The 19,135-nt window shown below is 45.5% G+C and overlaps 1 protein-coding gene across 2 annotated transcripts in view; it reads right to left on the bottom strand.

Annotated features, from left to right (window-relative positions):
- Window positions 1–1,542: 1,542 nt before the first annotated feature.
- The window catches only part of chd2 (chromodomain helicase DNA binding protein 2), a 47,604-nt gene continuing 30,011 nt past the window's right edge, over window positions 1,543–19,135 (bottom strand). For both annotated transcript variants that reach the window (XM_056281677.1, XM_056281676.1), the window contains 23 exons: window positions 18,937–19,125; window positions 18,640–18,802; window positions 18,314–18,466; window positions 17,769–17,840; window positions 17,352–17,501; window positions 17,078–17,226; window positions 16,876–16,972; window positions 16,670–16,762; window positions 16,296–16,469; window positions 15,702–15,871; window positions 15,529–15,570; window positions 15,265–15,404; window positions 13,307–13,445; window positions 13,040–13,190; window positions 12,832–12,954; window positions 12,581–12,703; window positions 12,229–12,369; window positions 10,029–10,142; window positions 9,742–9,920; window positions 9,542–9,641; window positions 9,263–9,455; window positions 3,579–3,825; window positions 1,543–3,398 (listed from right to left, as the gene is read on the bottom strand). In XM_056281677.1, coding sequence (XP_056137652.1) covers window positions 3,113–3,398; window positions 3,579–3,825; window positions 9,263–9,455; window positions 9,542–9,641; window positions 9,742–9,920; window positions 10,029–10,142; window positions 12,229–12,369; window positions 12,581–12,703; window positions 12,832–12,954; window positions 13,040–13,190; window positions 13,307–13,445; window positions 15,265–15,404; window positions 15,529–15,570; window positions 15,702–15,871; window positions 16,296–16,469; window positions 16,670–16,762; window positions 16,876–16,972; window positions 17,078–17,226; window positions 17,352–17,501; window positions 17,769–17,840; window positions 18,314–18,466; window positions 18,640–18,802; window positions 18,937–19,125 — 3,388 coding nt within the window. In that variant the 3' untranslated portion in view covers window positions 1,543–3,112. The remainder of the gene's footprint in view (window positions 3,399–3,578; window positions 3,826–9,262; window positions 9,456–9,541; window positions 9,642–9,741; window positions 9,921–10,028; window positions 10,143–12,228; window positions 12,370–12,580; window positions 12,704–12,831; window positions 12,955–13,039; window positions 13,191–13,306; window positions 13,446–15,264; window positions 15,405–15,528; window positions 15,571–15,701; window positions 15,872–16,295; window positions 16,470–16,669; window positions 16,763–16,875; window positions 16,973–17,077; window positions 17,227–17,351; window positions 17,502–17,768; window positions 17,841–18,313; window positions 18,467–18,639; window positions 18,803–18,936; window positions 19,126–19,135) is intronic.

Genomic DNA, 19,135 nt, shown 5'->3' with positions numbered 1-19,135 from the left:
TTTCTGTGTTGCAGCTTCACTGTCGCTTTCCATTCGTTCATGGAAAGTAATCCTCATAAAGGGAGGTCTCCGTTTTAATTTTAGCTCCGAGCTCCAATAACCTTGCAATGTAGCGGCGATCGTCTTTGCAGGTACTATTACTTCTTGGGCAAGGTTTCAAAGTAATACATCTTTACACTGAAGTATTTGGCAGACCTTACTACTGCTATTGGGATATGTATTAGTGCAGTTTAACAACAAAAAAAAATACAAACAAAACATGATTGTACTGTTGAATCTTGTGTTAATAGGTGTAATTTGTATTGTGAGTTTTATATGGTTATTCGTGCGTGATGTGAGATTGTATATACGTTTTGTGAGTTGGTGAGTTAAATTTGTATTTTACCAATTGTGTTGAATTTTATCACTAGATTTTGTTTGTGAGACGTTTCGGTGAATGTTTTACTTTGAAAAAAAAAAAGAGTTTGCAAAAACCTGAACACCACAGAACAATAGCTTTGTGATGAGCTAATGGCTGTGCCGTCCTGTCCGTGGCAGTGGCACAGCTCTGCTCGGATCTCTTTCATACCAAGAGGTGCATCCTGGGTGCAGCCCACCCAGTCTGCAGAAAGAGCAATGCACGGAGTCGTTCTGCGGTGTTGAAAAGTTTTTGAATTAAAAGCACTTTATGTTTTCTCCATTTAGCTCTTTGCTTTGTTGGAAATTGATTGTGAATAGACGTGTGTCGGCGTTTCAGCGGTAGAAAAATATACAATGATAGCCAAACGGGGCGTGCAGAAAGATCAGACCGTGTTTGTACGTAGAGCAGAAGTGGAGCCTCTTGCCAACTGTTTATAATGTAAATTATTTATTGAATAAAAAGAAAATGTCTTGTTTAATGTGCCCCTCGTCGTCTCGCGAATGTTAATGCCAGGGTGTTTTTTTGGGGGGGGAAATCTGAATTGCTGCTGCTGTGGAACGAGATTTGCTCCGTTTGACTGCCCTCTAGTGGACGGGCCGCGCAAATGAGCATTTCTGCTACACAGTGTCACTAAACCGAGCTTGCCTGATGAGACAGAATAGTCAACTCGTTACACACCACCTCAGCAGAATCAGACGGCTCAGTGGAGTGGGGGGGGGGGGGGGGACTCAAACGTCCGCACCCAGGCAATAACCAGGCTTTAGTGACGGTGTCCCAAAGCCACTTGAGGCAACCAACGACAAATTCAAAGCACAACGTTTCATTATGTAACAAAGTTTATTACATATGTCTATAAACATATGTACAGGACATTTTCCCATGAAGTGGTTTTTTTTTTCTTCAGAAATATAAATTATTTAGGCATGTTACAAGAACATATGATACAGGAACTGTGGCTTTCTTGTAGAAGAAGGTTGTGTTGGCTATTCGGTCTAACAGTTGGCCAGGTGCTCTGGGCAGAACACACAATTTCTTTTTCCTTTTTTTTTTCATGATTATATTTTGCGACATATCTGTAGAAAACTGCAGAACCATGTGTGTCAGGTAATGAGAGTAGATGCCCCCTCCCCCTCCTCCCCCCCAGCCCCACCCCACCATTTGTCACCGAATACTACAGCTTAACCATCCAGAGCAATCTCCTTAACATGTGACTTTAATACTGCATCCTGTCGTCTGTTAAACCAAAGTAGTGTCCATGAACCCATATACAATATGATAACGCACACAGAAATAAGGCACAAATGGAGAAGCGTGATCACAACACCAGAGAAAAGGAAGAAATGGGAGCCAGAGTAGAACCAGCTTCTGATTTGGCACCAAAAAAAGACTGAAGTAATAGCCGATGTAGTCAAAAGTTACCAGCAACTCCCAAATAACTCAAATATAACAATATTAGCGCAAATGTAGCTGTAAATCAGTAAAAAAAAAAAAAGAAGAAGAAGAAGAAACTATGGATTATGATCAGTTTTTGACAATTACTTTCAAACATGTTTGAATACTTAAACACGTGGGTGGGAGGGGGGGGGGACAAACTGCCAGGAGTGAAGTATTAAAAATATACAACAAAGTACCATTGTTACCATACTACCCCAAGTCATGAAGGACATAAATAACGGATTGCTCCGATGGAAGTCGTAGTGTTTTCAACTTTTACACATTTTGTCATAAATACCATTTTTAGGCCCGATAGGAAAGTGGTTACGGTGAACAGGGACATACAATACAAACGGAGAAATTGTGATTATCGACACACACGGTGAGATATTATATCGCCAAACTTTTCCAACCCCTCCACTGAACATTATTGAGAGGTGTAGCTACTGGCTTGATCGACATTCTTCGTGACTATGAAAACAATTACGCCACCCTGTTGTTTAGGAAAAAGGGGGACAACTTCATTCTGTCTTTCTGCAATGACACCGCCCCCCCCAACTGACCCCCCCCCCCCATGTGGCTCAGCTACATGGGCAAGATAAAGATTTGAAGGTGCAGATGAAAAACAAAACACACATTCTCTTGACTTAAAGCTCAACACCAAAAAAGGGAAGAAAGGGAACATTGTACATGTCATGGTTCCTTTAGGAATAATCCCACATGTTTACCACTCGGAAGGCCAAACACTTCAGGCACTTTTAGGATTTGAGATCAGTCAGCAGTATCAGTTCTTACAGCTTCCTTAGGTTAATAGTCCACGGGACTAAACATGGTCTTATCAAGTCAGTTAATTTAAATAAAGATCCTTTTTATTTCCTCCTTTTTTTCCCCCCATCATCATCGTCATAAAGATGGTTGGAGGAAACCCTTTGCTTCATTTGGAGTGCATGTTATTGGACTGATCAAGTCAGTTCAATTAGATAAGGGTGCTTTCATTCTTTCTTTTCCCCCCACATGATCATGAGATGATTTGACGAAACCTTTTCCTTCCTTGAGGGTGACCATCATTCACAGCCATTCACTGTCACTTGGAGGAGTGTAATCGTTTTGCTGGTTTAAAAAAAAAAAAAAAAAAAAAAAAGAGGGGGGGGGTACATGTTGATTCCCTTTACAACTGCAAGCTTATGATTGGCTAGTCCAGACGAATTCATAAGCAGCATGTGGCTTTGACTAACGACGAGGCCCCCCGGCTCTGCTTTTCAGCCCGCACGTGCAGCTTTATGTTTTCCTGCTGTTCCAGTTCGGGTCTGCCCCGGCTTTCTGCTCTGCCGGCCTCTCGGACGGCGAGCGGGAGTCCTGTGGGGACTTCTGTCCCTGCGGGGAACGCGGGTCGATCAAGGGAGGGGGTTTGTCCGGGTGAAAGGGCCTGTAATGTTCTGGCCCAGTTGGGCCCGCTGGCCTGTGCTCCGGCATCCTTCTGAAGTCCTGAAGGGGTCCTTCCCGGCCCTGGTGGTAATTAGCGGGACGAAATTCATCGGACCGCCTCCTCTTGGCATCTGGATTCCTGAAAATACAAGGGGATTGTGTTGGTAAGAAAAGCTTTTCAACCGGCGATGTGTGTGTTTGCACACGTGAGTCGGTGGGGCGGGGGGGGAGGGGAGGGGGGAGGGGTGTATGACATCAACATTCCCCTCATGCATCAACAAGTGTCGAACCGCCGCAGCATCTGACTCGACTGGCTTACCTGTCGTAATAAGGTCGATGACCCCTGTGGTCCCGGTCGTTTCCGTACTGCTCATATGGCCTTTTTCGAGGGGAGCTGTTGTTACGGTAACTGCCTGAACTGCGGTAGGGATCTCCATGGGGACGACGGTCGCCGTAGTGATCCTTATACCGATGGGGGTCGTATGGATGATGTCGATCTCCTTGCCATGGCTGGTTGCTGTTGCTTGGGTAACCGTATTTACGGTCCCTCTGCCACTCTCCTCTATCTGTGATGAAATGTGGATATAGTTGACTTGAACAGCTTGTGTGTTTATGGAGGTACACAGAGGTACACAACTGTGAGTCTGCGCCTTCATTCAAGTCACCTCAACAAACTAAGATGTTTCATTCGACGGTTCATCCCATTTTAAGGTGCGAAGCACCTCGCGAACCTGGCTTCCAAGTCACTTGCTGATAAAATGACATTTGGCTTCTTGTGTAGATTGGGGGGGGGATTGCGACCCCCTCCAAAAAATGTTTGTGAGAGCACCTGAAAATATATGCTGTTGTAAAACATGAACAATTTCGCCTTTTTATTGGCATTATAATCCTAATTGGTAAGAAAACTGTCAAAACCGTTTCTGCCCATGCGGCTTCATTTGAGGTAGGACTTCACAGAAACACCACCTACAGATATGCAACGAAGACGCGTTCCATCACCTTTAAGGCGCTTAAACAAACCAGCATTTCAAAACAAGAAACACTTATAATCTTTTTTTTGGTAAAAGTTTTTAAGCGTTTCTGATTTGCCAGCTCGCTTTTCTGGGTCGCTGGATAGCTTATTACATGATTACGAGCCAACTTTAGTTCTCTTGAACCGGTGCAAAAGCATCTATTTTACAATGCACAAAATATATCCTGCATCCGTTCAGGCTACAGGATATATTTTGTAGATAATATGCAACATTTGCTGCCCAGTTGAAAATGTGAAGTCAATACCAACCTTACTTGCAATTACAAACTTAAGACAATGGTCCTCTAATGTTGCTGCTTGATGTTTCCGTGCCATCGTTCATTCACTGCTAAGGGGAGGGGGGGGTGAGTCCCTCTCCAGGGGCCTCATTTATAAAGGTTACCACGCACAAAAACAGTTGTGCAAACGGGGCTGAAATGTGCGTACACATCTTTCACCCCAAGCGTTGGGGTTTATAGAAAAATTCTACGCGGAAAAAGGTGGGCATTTCTACGCATCCTTGCAGCCATGTGTAGAGCTCACGCAAAGCTTTTCAGACGTGGTAATCAGCGACGCCCGATGGTGAGATCACAAGATCAAGCTCGGTCCTCAGATGAAAAAACATAAACCGCCGCCGCCTGTCCACTAGTCTAGTAATGGTTTTATAAGGCGATATTGAAATCAATCTCGCTGACTGGCACAGGGGCTATAAATAGTGCTCACTGTGACGTGCGTAATGCCAAATGATGGCTGCTTCTATGGCTGCTTTGGCACTACTTGAAGACTTGGCAAATAGAAGATTTAGACACGAGGACTTCCTCATGACGACTTTCTGGCCCATGATGATGAATGGCAAATAAACCGATTCTACCAAGACCCATTCTCTTGGAAATCTGTGCTGAATTGGGCCCAGCTTTGGAATGACCCACCTGGCGGAACAGGTCCAGTTATTGTCAATCTCAGAACCTGTCAGCTATCAGCTGATGACGATTTAGCCTCTGGGGGCAACAGCCAATATTTCGGGGCTTCCAGGGTAACTGCTGGCTGCTTGCTGCCGTTACCCATGAAGATCTGTGGGCCCGTCATTGTTTATAGTCGGATCAGAAACGTGAGACCCGAGATTCGAGTTGAGAGACAACGTCTACAATCTCAGAACCCGTCGGCTATCATTTGACGACAACTACACAATACACAAACACTGATACTTTTTTAGGTCCAGGCGACATTTCGGCCAATGCGCTCCGCCTCTTTTGCTCCCCACATGGGCGGTTTCCTGTAGAAATTGCCGCTTACTCAAACGTGATTGGTCAAAACTACTCAGACTACAACGGAAATGGAAATCAGAACGCTTGCGATACCAAAAGTGTGATTATTTCCCCCTACCCCTGCTGGTCTCTTTTCGCATTACATTATTTGGTTGCGAACCCTGGTCCGTCTACGTCATCAACATGTAAGGAACGCGCAACTTTTATTGACCAATGTCGCTCGGCAACAAGCAAAAGGGAGGCAAAATGGAGAGCCACGCTGTATTTGTTATTTTGCTCATCTTTTTGTTAACATGGCGTCAGCACCAAAATAACAGTGTTCAGCATTTTCATGATAACATAAACGGTGATTTATTCATTGTAGGAGAATTTGGATGCATCAGCGGTCTACTGTGTGGTGGGAACATGTGTTGACCAACTGGACAGATAGGCAGTAGACATCATCAGTAGCGTTTAACTTTCTCATTTTAGATTGGCTGGCTTTCACACACAACTGCGAAAGGCACTGGAGTTCAGATGAACCGTACCCCTGACCCAACCAGTCAACTAAAGAGCATATTCATGAGCATCGCAGACTGGTCCTCAGGGCGTGGAATGTCACCTCTCTGGCAGGGAAGGAGCCTCAGCTGGTGCGGGAGGTGGAGGGGTACCAACTAGATATAGTTGGGCTCACCTCCACACATAGCATGGGCTCTGGTACCAAATTCCTGGAGAGGGGCTGGACTCTTTACTTTTCCAGAGTTGGCCAAGGTGACAGGTGCCGGGCAGGTGTGGGGATACTCACAAGTCCCCGGTTGAGCGCTGCCATGTTGGAGTTCTCCCCAGAGAATGAGAGGGTCGCCTCTATACGATTGCGAGTCACTGGAGAGAAGGCTCTGACTGTTGTGTGTGCTTATACACCAAATGGCAATTTGGAGTATCTGGCCTTCTTGGAGTCTCTGGGTGGTGTCCTGGATAGGGTTCTGCCTGGAGACTCTATAGTTCTGCTGGGGACTGCAACGCTCACTTGGACAATGATAGAGAAACCTGGAGGGGCGTGATTGGGAGGAACAGCCTCCCCGAACAGAATCGAGTGGTGCCTTGTTATTGGACTTCTGTGCTAGACATGGATTGGCCATAACAAACACCATGTTCAAACAGAAGGTAGTTAATAAGTGTACTTGGCACCAGAACACCTTAGGCCAAAGATCGATGATAGACTTTGTAGTTGTATCATCAGATAGATCTGCAGCCGTATGTGTTGGACACACGGGTGAAGAGAGGAGTAGAGCTGTCAACTTATCACCACCTGGTAGCGAGTTAGATCAGATGGCAGGGAAGGCTGCTGGACAGGCCTGGCAAACCCAAAAGTGTAGTGAGGGTGAACTGGGAACGTCTGGCGAAGGCCCCTGTCCGTGAGGTCTTCAACTCCCAGCTCCGGAAGAAGTTCTCCTGTATCCCGAGGAAGGCTGGGGACATGAAGTCTGAGTGGGCCATGCTCAAAGCCTCAACTGCAGATGTGGCAGGTAGGAGTGGTGGTCATAAGGTCATTGGTGCCTGTCAAGGTGGCAACCTAAGAACCCACTGGTGGATACTGGCAGTGAGGGAAGCCATCAGGTTGAAGAAGGAGCCCTTTCAGGCTTGGTTGGCCCAAGGGTCTCCTGAAGCAGCAGACAGGTACCGGGAGGCCAGAAGGGCTGTGGCTTCGGTGGTCATGGAAGCAAAAACTCGGGTGTGGGAGGAGTTTGGCAATGTTATGGAGGAGGACTTTCGGTTGCCCACAAGGAAGTTCTGGCAAACCATTTGGCGACTCAGGAAGGGGAAGCAGGGCTTGACTCAGGCTGTGTTCAGCCGGGGAGGGGAACTGTTGACCCGGACTGGGGATGTTGTCGGCGGTGGAAAGAACACTTTGAGGAGCTCCTGAACCCAGCTAACACATCCTCAGTGGAGGAGGTAGAGTCTGAAGACTCGGGGGAAGCCCCACCCATATCCCTGGCAGAGGTCTCTGAGGTAGTTAAGAAGCTCCTCGGTGGCAAGGCACTGGGTGTGGATTAGATTCACCCTGAGATGCTGAAGGCTCTGGACATTGTTGGGCTGTCTTGGCTGACACGCCTCTTCAGTATCGCGTGGAGGGAGGTAGGGGACAGTACCTGTGGAGTGGCAGACTGGGGTGGTGGTTCCCATATTTAAAAAAGGGGACCAGAGGGTGTGCGCCAATTACTGGGGCATCACACTGCTCAGCCTCCCTGGGAAAGTCTACTGTAGGGTGCTGGAAAGGAGGCTCTGACTGATTGTCGCACTTCAGATCCAGGAGGAACAATGCGGATTTCATCCTGGACGTGGAACAACGGACCAACCCTTGCGGAAGTGCTGAGGGAGACATGGGAGTTTGACCAGTCAGTCTACATGTGTTTTGTGGAGTTGGGGAAGGCTTACGACCGTGTACCCCGAGGCACTCTGTGGGGGGGGGGGGGTACTGCGGGAACATGGGGTACCGGGGCAGCTGCTACAAGCCATCCGGTTCTTGTATCACCAAAGTGAGAGCTGTGTCCGTATTCTCGGCGCAAAGTCAAACACGTTTTCGGTGGGTGTCAAGACTCCACCAAGGTTGTCCCTTGTCTCTCATTCTGTTTGTAATTTTCATGGACAGGATCTCAAGGCGCAGCCAAGGTGAGGAGTGTGTCCATTTTGGGAACCTCAGAATTGCATCTCTGCTCTTCGCAGATGATGTGGTTTTGCTGGCTTCATCAGAACGCGACCTCCAGCGCGCATTGGGGCAGTTTGCAGCGGAGTGTGAAATGGCTGGGATGAGAGTCAGCACCTCCAAGTCTGAGGCCATGGTTCTCTACTGGAAAATGGTGGATTGCTCCCTCTTGGTTTAGGATGAATTGCTGCCCCAAGTGAAGGAGTTCAAGTATCTTGGGGTCTTGTTCACTAGTGAGGGTAGGATGGAGCGGGAGATTGACAGGCGGAATGGTGCAGCATCAGCAGTAATACGGACGTTGTACCGGACCTTTGTGGTGAAGAGGGAGCTGAGCCGGAAGGCAAAGCTCTCAATTTACCAGCCAATCTTCGTTCCAACCCTCACCTATGGTCATGAGCTTTGGGTAGTGACCGAAAGGGTGAGATCGCAGATACAAGCGGCTGAAATGAGTTTCCTCCATAGGGTGTCTGGGCTCAGCCTTAGAGATAGGGTGAGGCGCTCCGACATCTGGAGGGAGCTCAGAGTAGAGCCACTGCTCCTTCGTTTCGAAAGGAGGCAGATGAGGTGGTTCGGGCATCTGATTAGGATGCCTCCTGGGTGCCTTCCTTTGGCGGTTTTCCGAGCACGTCCAACTGGGGGGAGACCCCGGGGTGGACCCAGAACTCACTGGAGGGACTACATGTCCAATCTGGCCTGGGAGCCCCTTGGGATCCCCCCAGGAGGAGCTGGAGGGCAATTCTGGGGAGAGGGACATCTGGAGTGCCCTACTTAGCTTGCTGCCACCGCAACCCGACTCTGGAGAAGCGGCCGATGATGAAATGAGACGTAGATTCTAAGGTTTGTGCATATGCTGTTTTAGGATGGAATCTATGCTGAGTTTCAGAAATGAGGCCCCAGGTGTGATCTAATGGCTGGCTGCTGTTACCCTGGCTGGCATATTTATGTCTAGTATATTTGCAACTTTGTCTGCGATGGAATTTGTACAAGTTCAAGTGAATAAAATACATGTTTTATCGCTCAAAATCAAATGTATTTACACCTACCGTCATTGCCAAAGTGTCGTTTATTAGAGGGATTGTATGATTCTCTGTGGTGTCCATGGGAGCCTGGCTGAGAGGGGTGAGACATAGACTTAGAGGACGGCTGTGTGCCTACAGAGTCTCGACTGGAACCAGAAGGCTCAGGTCTGAAAAGCTTTGCCCTCCCTGCAGGGTCCTCCCTCTTCTTCTGTTCCTTCTAAAATATGCCACAAGATACACACACTCACACACAAAATATCTACTAGTGTTTATTCTTTGAAATGTATTCAAATGTATTCTCACCTCTTCTTCGTGTGCCCGCTTCTTCTGCGCCATCTTATAAAGCTTGTGAAGCTTCCTCGCACTAAACTCTGTAAACTTGGACACAAAAATCCAGAGGTTTCTGCCAAAAGAAAAAGAATTTCTATTTCATTTCTTTTTTTGTTAATCATATTCTTGGTGGCATCATCATCTTTTTCAGAACAATCCGATCCACAGCTTACCGCCGCCATGTTTTCACATGCTCTGGGTCACTGTATGTTTTAAGGCACTCTGTGATACGGTCTCCTATCTTCAGTAGGCAAGTGCGTGTATGTTGGAGCTGCTCCTGGACAGATAGACCCTCGTCGGGCTTATCCAGCTGCTTCAGAGCCTTCTTCACCGGCCTCATTTGTTCCTTACACTAAAAATTATCACAAAATTGGTCTCAGTGGAATGAGTTCACGTTCAAACTACTTTTGAGTATACAATGACTATTCATGAAACACAGGCATAACAAGTAGGAACTCACAATGCTGAAAGTTTCCTGATCAAGCTCATCATCCTCCTCTCCAATGGGAATAGGATCGGACCCGGCAGTGATGTGTACTGGGCCCTGGGTTTTTTTCCCTTTGCCTCCTTTAGTCTGAAAGAGAGGGGAAGGAAAATGAAAACATCAGCACAACATCCTGAAACTATTTGCACATCTGACTAACTCACGGTGCCTTGCAAAAGTATTCATCACTAATTTCTGGATTATAAAAGATACTCACACATCTGTTCCTGAACAATATTATTTTTGTGAACCCATAAGCTCTAACAGCATGTTCCCAAAGCCAACATAAGTTATTTTTCGCTGACTTTTTATCAATAAATTAAAAACTAAAATATAGTGCTTGCATATATAAGTATTCAACCCCCAAGCTCCAAGTTTATACTAATGACAAATTATTCCTATAACAAACTCAGGTAAAAACAATTGGACATAATTAGTGTGCACCTGTAAGATATTAAAGTAACGGCCTTGTTTATGGGTATAAAAAGCACTCTGTAAAGTTCATTAGCCGGGCATGAACTCCATCAGAAAGTGAAGACAAAGCAGCATAATACTGAAGTAAGAGACAACGTGATTAAAACGCAGAAGGCGGGAAAGGGATACAAAACAACATCCAAGTGTTTGGATGTCCCATGGAACAGTTGGATCCATTGTCAGAAAGTGGAAGCTGTATTAAACCACCCAGACGCTTTGTAGGACAGGCCGTCCCTCAAAGCTAAGTGTCCGAGCAAGACGTGGGCTGGTGAGGAGAGCCACAGATGATCCTGCAATCACTCTGAAGGAGCTCCAGAGGTCAGTGGCTGAAACTGGAGTAAATGTGCATGAGTCAACCATATCACAGGCTCTCCATAAATCGGGCCTTTGTGGGAGGGTGGCAAGAAAGAAGCTGTTGCTCAAAACTGTGCATATAAAAGCACGCTTGGAGTTTGCTACAAAGCATGAGAGAGACCCAGTTAGGATGTGGGAAAAGGTTTTGTGGTCAGATGAGATGAAAGTTGGGCTTTTTGGCCAAAACTCAAAGCGTTCCATGTGGTACAAACCTAACACTGCTCATACCCTAAAATACACCCTCCCTACAGTGAAACATGGAGGTGGCAGCATAATGCTATGGCGTCGCTTTTCATCTGCAGGCACTGGGAACCTTGTTCAAATTGAGGGAAGAATGGATGGAGTTAAATACAGGGAAATATTGGAAGAAAATCTGTTGCAGTCTGCCATAAAACTGAAGCTTGGGAGAAGGTTCAACTTCCAGCAGGACAATAATCCTAAGCACAAGACTAAAGCAACAATGGCATGGCTCAGCAACAAAAAGCTGAACGTTTTGGAGTGGCCAAGTCAAAGTCCGGACCTCAACCACATTGAAAATCTGTGGCACAGACTGAAAATCGCAGTCCAGAGGCGCCGTCCCACCAACCTGCAAGACCTGTAGAAATTCTGCCAAGACGAATGGGCAAAAGTTACTCCAGAAGACTGTGCAAAGCTTGTAGATACTTACCCCCAAGACAATCATGGCTGTTATTGCAGCAAAAGGGCACTCTGATATGTGGGGGTTGAATACTTATGCAAGTACTATATTTTAGTTTTTAATCTTTTTTTTTTTTTTAAAAGTCAGCGAAACATAACTTATTTTGGCTTTGGGAACATGCTGTTAGAGCTTATGGGTTCACAAAAATAATATTGTTCAGGAACAGATGTGTGAATACCTTTTATAATCCAGAAATGAGTGATGACTGTCAAGGGGTTTGAATACTTTTGCAGGGGACTGTATAATACCCATTTTAATCAATCATCATCTGTAGATATATCAATAGCTAGAATCTTCATTAATAAAGCAGGTTTTCAAAACAGAGGACCTGATCAGATATTGAAAAAAGTGATGCGAGGGAAAAGGGGAAAGTCAATGTAATAGTAAGGATGTTGACTGATATACTATACATACTATATATGAAATCAGAATAGGAAATACAAAAACTAAAAATGCACCATTTCTTCTTGCATTAACGATACAACCTCGCACTAGAATGACGTGTTGCTGAATGAGAGGTAGACTCTGATTGACCAAAAATGACAGGCACCCTGCTGACCCAGCGCTCCATCTACAACTTAGGCGTGTTAATGTGAAAATGTAAAAGCTAAACACAATATTGTTTGACTGGCTCATGCTGTGCTAAATTACCTTCTCTCTTTTGGGCTTGGTGCCCTTTTTCTCTTTGTCCCCCTCCTTCTCCTTTTTCGGCAGTCCCTGTTTCTCTTTGTTTTCTTTATTATCTTTCTTCTTTTGCCGCTTCTTGGCAGGGGACCTCTCTGTACCGTCGTCCTATTACCAGAGATGGAGGAAAAGAAAAAGGTCAGCAAAATAGTTGGTCGCAGAATGACGCAGGGCCCCGTTGTGCTCATTATTTGTTTTTCTTCTTCCCACTACTTAAGTGTACCATTGATGTGCATATCGAGACATACACTGTTCTGTAAGTGTTGGCAGGTGAGCAGGTGGCAGAGACCTTTTATTTTATTTTTTTTTTCAGACTCACTTTAACCTCACCCTCCTCCGAGGGGTTGTCTGACAGGCGAGGGGAGGAGATGTCGTTGCCTTGTTCGTCCTTGAGGATCTTGTTGTCCTTTTTTACCCGGGGCTTCCTCTTCTTCACTTTGGCCTGCAGTTGGAGAAGGAATGGGTGGAGCTGCGGTTTTGCTTTGTGCAGGTTGCAAAGTGTATCGCATTCAATGCTTGTATGCGGAGAAACTGCATTGATCAGTTGCTAAGTTACAGCTACCAGCTTACCTCCTCCCCCATTTTGGACAGGTCGTTGCTGTCTTGCTCCTTCTTAAGCATCTTAAGAAGATAGTCTGCTCTACCCTGCAGCTGCTTGGCCTGGGGTTTCTTGCTTGGGTCACCGGGGAGAATCTGTACGTAGAAAAGTGAATATTAGCCTACTCCAACTCAAGCCCTAAGACTAAACCTCTGCTTTCAAAAGCTATTTGATATTTGCCTTGTCAGCCAGTTTGAGGTCAGGGTCGGTCTTGATCAGATCCCAGTTACCGTAGCCGTGTTCGTAGATACCTAGTAAAAGTTGTATGTCATCCTGCAGATTCCAGTCCACATCGAAGTGGGCTATCTTGACCCTGCATGTCAGCTGGAACCTACGGGTGACACGGCATCATCAAATGGACATTAGCAACAGACTCAGGCTTTTCATAAGACCTCTAAATCATGAATTTCATAAACTCTCCTAAATATAAGATCAGAGGTAGCTTACTTATTTCTCTCAGCAGGACTGGCGGGCACAGCTTTGTGTAAAGGCTCAAACTCTTCCTCGTGTTGGATGATGGACTTGGCGTTGACTTGCACTCCTGAAATCTTGATGTTAATCCCCCTTCGTTTCCCAGGACCCTTGGCTGAAATAATATAGATCCATCAGTGAACGCACAAGACGCCTGAACTTACCCATTAGGCTCTATTTTCGTACTGGTGCAGAGCCGGTGGAGGCGCAAACACAGGCTGACTGGCAATTTCCTTGAGCACAAGGTGAATTTTGAGCACAAGGTGATTTCTGTTTGGTAGCTTCATGGCTTGAAAGGAACCCGCCTGCAGCTAAATGGGTGGGGTGGTAAGCTGGGGGTATGTTGACGCCGATCTACTGGCGTAGGGCAATTTTGGTGTCCGTTTTGGCTTGAATTTGCACTTACACCTCTGCTGTCTCTGACTAGCTCTAAACGCAGACGCAGGTGCATTGGGCCATTTTCATGCAGCAGTCTAGGTGAGGGCACATCGGAACATCTATCAAAATGTGTTTAACTGGAAGCTAGCCTATGCATTTTACCCCACTGAAATAAATCACTAAACCAACAGCAAGAACTAACTGAATGCAATATTCTGAATAAGTTCATCAGAAAAAAAATCATTGACATGTGACTGTTGAATTTGATATGAACCAAAGAATTTGTGCTCATCATGACGCATGGACAATTCAACCCAACTTAACAAAGTGTGTCTGTCTGGTCCATACATCTGTAGCCACCAAAACAAACTATTTATACCGGAGCCCGACACTGGTCGGGGATCCCCATGGAATTCCCGAGGGATGGGTGTCAATTCTACCACCAATCTCGGTGAGTGGGAAGGAATTTTTTTTTTCTTCTACTGAGTCACATGATCGGGATGTGAAAATCCACTCCAGTGCCAGGCTCTAGACCAGGGATAGGCAACATGGTCCAGAAAGGTCTGGTGTGGGTGCAGGTCTTTGTTCCAACCAAGCAGTTACACACCTGAGTCTATTAGTCAACCAATAGCCTTGATTTGTAGACTCAGGTGTGTAACTCCTTGGTTGGAACAAAGACCTGCACCCACACCGGCCCTTTCTGGATCATGTGGGCAACATGCTGAGTCTACAAATCAAGATCCTTCGCAAAGACTATTGGTTGACTAATGGAATCAGGTGTGTAACTGCTTGGCTGGAACAAAGACCTGCAACCACACCGGCCCTTTCTGGATTAAGTGGGCAACATGATCCAGAAAGCGCACACCTGAGTCTACAAATCAAGGTTCTTAGCAAATACTATTGGTTGACTAATAGAAGCAGGTGTGTAACTGCTTGGTTGGAACAAAGACCTGCACCCACACCGGCCCTTTCTGGATCATGTTGCCCATCTCTGCTCTAGACTAAACTATTGTGTCAATTATCAATCTCTGTAGGCCTGTGAATGATAACATTGAAGTCAATTTGTAAGTAATGTAAGTTAGGCAGTTTAATAATGATTTTGTGTGCTGCTTCAAATGTATATTTTGTTTTGTCCCACTCTATAGGGATGGAGTATATAATTAAAGACAGCGACGGTATAGAAAAAGAACTTACTGCTGTCAGATTTCATACATCCAAGCTAATTGAGGAGTAACTGTTCTAATAGACTTTCCTCTTCATCCATCAGGGAAATGACAATACGCTGAGCCGCAGCGCATCGAAGCCTGCTCAAATGCCACCCGCTTAGAATGTATTCATCCTAATCCAACCTCTTAGCCAAATGTGCCGAGCTGCACCAGGGCTTTGCTTTCATCTTGGGTCACCTAATTACCAAACATATATTCAGCATGCCCACGTGCACTTGTGTTTGTGCTTGCACTTGTCTGCGCCCAGTTGTACGAAAACAGAGCCCATTATTTCACAAGTTAGTGTTACGATTATTTGGGATTCTAGAAAACACTCTATTGGTAACACACCTTCAGTGGGGTTCTCTTTGAGGTGCTCCTCGTGCTCCTGCACTGCAGCCACACAGTTGGTGTGAACCAATTCACCCAGTCTCTTGAGGTCTGCAATCGATTTGTCTACCAGCTCTGAGTCTCTGGCAATGGCCTCTAACCTGCCAACAGAGAGAGAGCTTCCAGTTTAGTTGAAAAGGTTTCAATAAACCATTAAAACAAAGCCTGCCTAGTATAAGGTTATTGATGGATTTATCTATCAGGAACATTTTACATTATACTTACCTTTCAAGTGGAGAGCCGAACTTTTTATATGCCTTAATGAACCTGTTAAGGGATTCACAAAGTGAGTGTCTGTTAATTAAGAAACATTCTATTGATTTAGACAAGTCTATTCCAGTCTCACTACAATGCCAAGTACACTATCCCACTGAGACGGTTGAGAAAGGCAGACTTACCGGCGAATCTCAGCATCAGTGAAGCCTTCTACATTGTTTTTACGGGCTCTAGGTCGGCCTCTCCTCTTCGGCTTCTTGTCATCCTCACTATCATCTGTCTCACTCTCTGAGCCTGAGGATCGATGTTTCAGCTTGGAGCCCACATCACTATCACTGTCGTTGGCCTGAGCCTAAGAGACAGAAGGCAGACCCAATTGGGCAGAAGTATCATTTATGAAGAATAATGTTTTTTATGAAAGAATAATGCTCTCATGTTAACATATTAGCAGGCACTTTTAAGGTTATCCGTTTCTATGTACTGTATATTTGGTAATAACCCTCATTTAATAAGTGTATTTATTATTTCTACTGTACCATAAGGGACCAAACAGTCACAGAGACCAATGATGCTGTTCAAGCCATTTAATAATGATAATGAGCAGGCCAGCACCAGAGGATCTAAGAGAGCGGCTCGGATTTAGTGTCAAATTTCTATTTGAATAGCTACAGAAATGGCCAGAGATAGTCTCCATCTTTCCAAAAAATCCTATATAGAGCTAACCTGCTGGAATGTAGCCAAAGCCAAACTCTCTTCTGCCCCAAATTCCTCCTTACCTTCTTGTTAGAGCTCCTGCTCCGGGGCAGCATAAAGATGTCTTCCATCTCCCTCTGCTTCTCTTCCTCCTCCAGCTTGCGCCGCTGGTCCTCTGGGATGATGTCATCCCAGTCTCGTATGGGCCTTTCCTCCAGCTCTGGAGCGGTCTCTTCCATGGTGGAGAAATTGGCCACCTGTAGTAGCATGCACAAAACGGGAAAATTAGGAGAGAGCAAGAGACATTCGAGATATTGGGCTAAAAGAGGAGCATAAGAGATAACAGTGAGCTGAGAGGGTGGAGGGTTTAACAGATGGTTTACGGTAATTGGCAGATGTAGCTGAAAAAAGTCGTGAGAAACGTAAAGTAACACTGCAAAGTTGTGATAACTTGCACCTTAAACTGAGAGAGGAGCTCATCTGTAGCACTTGATCCCTGGTCACTTTCTCTTGTTTCAGCTAACCTCAGTATCTCATCAATGTCCATTTCCTGCAAAAGCCAAAAATTCTGGTTTCACAAGTCAATTTTCTTTTCTTTTTTTTTACAGTGACCGTATAAGGTAACAATAATGTATGCAGATGGCATTATCTGTGCTGTGGTACCTGTGGTTCAGACTCCTCTCCCTCTGCCTCTTTGAAAAGATCCTCGGCTCCAAACTTGAGGATGGCAGTCAATTCCTCTTTATTGAATGGATTGGAGCTGTTCACACAAGCAGCAAGTGTAAATCCAAAGAGGGCTTCAGAATATCAGCATTTCCAAGAAAGTATTGAGCAAAAACCCAGTGACAATATTAGAAAGTCTCACTTTGAGTTCCCAGAGTTGCTGTCCAGTACGGTCCGCCCAGTGGTGTCCATTCTCTGAATGACAAGATGGTCCAAGACCATCTTCTTCTTTGCTCTCTCGATGATGTCCTCTTCAACAGTTCCTTTGGTAACCAGTCGATATATATTGACCTGGAAAAGTAAAGCAAGGAAGTGCCCTTTACGTATCGTCTCTCTGGGATAGTATTTTTTTTGTTTTCAATCAGAACCCTGCCCCCCATCTACAGTAACTGTCATAGATCTAGCCCAGGGGTTACCTGTTTCTTCTGGCCAATTCTGTGAGCTCTGGCTTGTGCCTGCAGGTCGTTTTGAGGATTCCAGTCTGAGTCAAAGATGACCACGGTGTCTGCTGAGGCCAGGTTTATTCCCAGCCCTCCAGCTCTGGTTGAAAGCAAGAAGCAAAAGTCCTAAAAACCAGAGGAGATTGTTAGCTTGACAACTGAAATAAAATATAGCAAAATAGAGATTTATTCAAGGAGCTAAAAACATATGTAGCATATCTTTAAGGGTGACAGGACATCATAAATGATCCCAACAAGGTTTTGACTCAACTGCCTTAAACATTTTTTGTGGCTGGCTTGCAAAGATCGACGGTGTAAACATTTTCATACAAATTTGATAAAACTTTTCATGCCTAGCAGTTTGGGTTAACAAGTGATTCACAGAATACATACCTCCGAGCCCTCTGCGTTAAAGTGGTCAAGTGCTTGCTTTCGAATTTCTCCCTTTATGGAACCGTCCAAACGCTGAAAAGCAGAGAGGCACAAAGAAACTTTACCTCCTGGTCTTCCATCCCTCACCTTGGCATCACTCACGCTATGCAGCACATTCCATCATACCATCTCTGAACCTCTGTTCTTGTAAGAGAGTATTACAGTCTACAGCAAATGACCCTCTCAAGGACCAAGTTTGCAAACACTTCACTGGCTTAGAGGGGAACCTGTTGGTGCTCATCAAAAAATAACTTGGAGATATAAATAACCACATGCGCCATCAGTCTTGCAAAATCTGTGCACTGCAACATTGTCACCTGATCCTAGCAGAATCTGAGTCAACTCCCACCCAGGATCACTTGAACACCACCTCAATTGCTAACTGTAAACAACACCAATAATGCCCTGAAAGTTGTTTGCTTCCGATAAATGGCATGTGAGCTGGAAGCATACACAATAAGGGCTTCTTAGGACGGAAAGCAGCATCAGAAATGAGAAGCTCTTACCTGGAATGTATAGCGTTTCTGGGTTAAGTACTCAGCCAGAATGTCCAACATCCTGACCATCTGGGAGAAGATGAGGACTCTGTTGCCCCTCTCTTTAAGTCTGGTCAGCAGCTTGTCCAACAGAATCAGCTTCCCACTAGCCCTCACTAGATTCTGTGCAACACAAGAAACAAGGACAAAATAGGTACGAAGTAAGTAGCACTGGGCTCTCTAACAAAGCTATTACTTTTTTTTTTCTTTAGTAACTTACAACTAATCTCTAGAGCAGTAAAGGCTTTGCCTGAGGTAATGCTCTGAGCAGCAAAGGATTCATGACCGGACATTACCTGCAGGTGCTCCTGCTGGGTTTCGCTCTCCCCCTCCTCTGGCTGTCTAATGAGGAACCCGTGGTTGCAGCACTTTTTCAGCTCCATAACAATGTTCAAGAAGCCAGAGGAGCTGCCACGGTTGCCTTTGGAGAGAGCTTTGTAGTTCCTTGTTAAAATCCACCTGGGAAGATTCAGCAACAAGTAAGGTTAAGTGAGAGGGGAGACGCAGCTTTGTGTAACAGGCATACTGTTGCCCATGTAGTTTTTAAGAAGGGCAGATGTGAAAAACAAAGCAAAAAGGGGGGGGGGACATACTTGTAGAATTGTTTCTGCTGAGCAGACATATCTACGCGGAGGATCTGTTCCACTTTGGCGGGCAAGGATTTCTCCACGTCTTTCTTAACACGCCGTAGCAGAAAGGGCTCAAGGACTTTGTGAAGGCTCTGATATCCATTTTCTCTCCCTCTCCCATGCTCCTCCTCAAAATCTTCCCAAAACTCAAACCTACATGAAA

Source organism: Lampris incognitus, chromosome 6 (assembly GCF_029633865.1).
Source record: "Lampris incognitus isolate fLamInc1 chromosome 6, fLamInc1.hap2, whole genome shotgun sequence".
NCBI lineage: Eukaryota > Metazoa > Chordata > Actinopteri > Lampriformes > Lampridae > Lampris > Lampris incognitus.
Note: the sequence above shows the minus strand (reverse complement) of the source record. Positions and strands in the feature narration are given on the sequence as shown.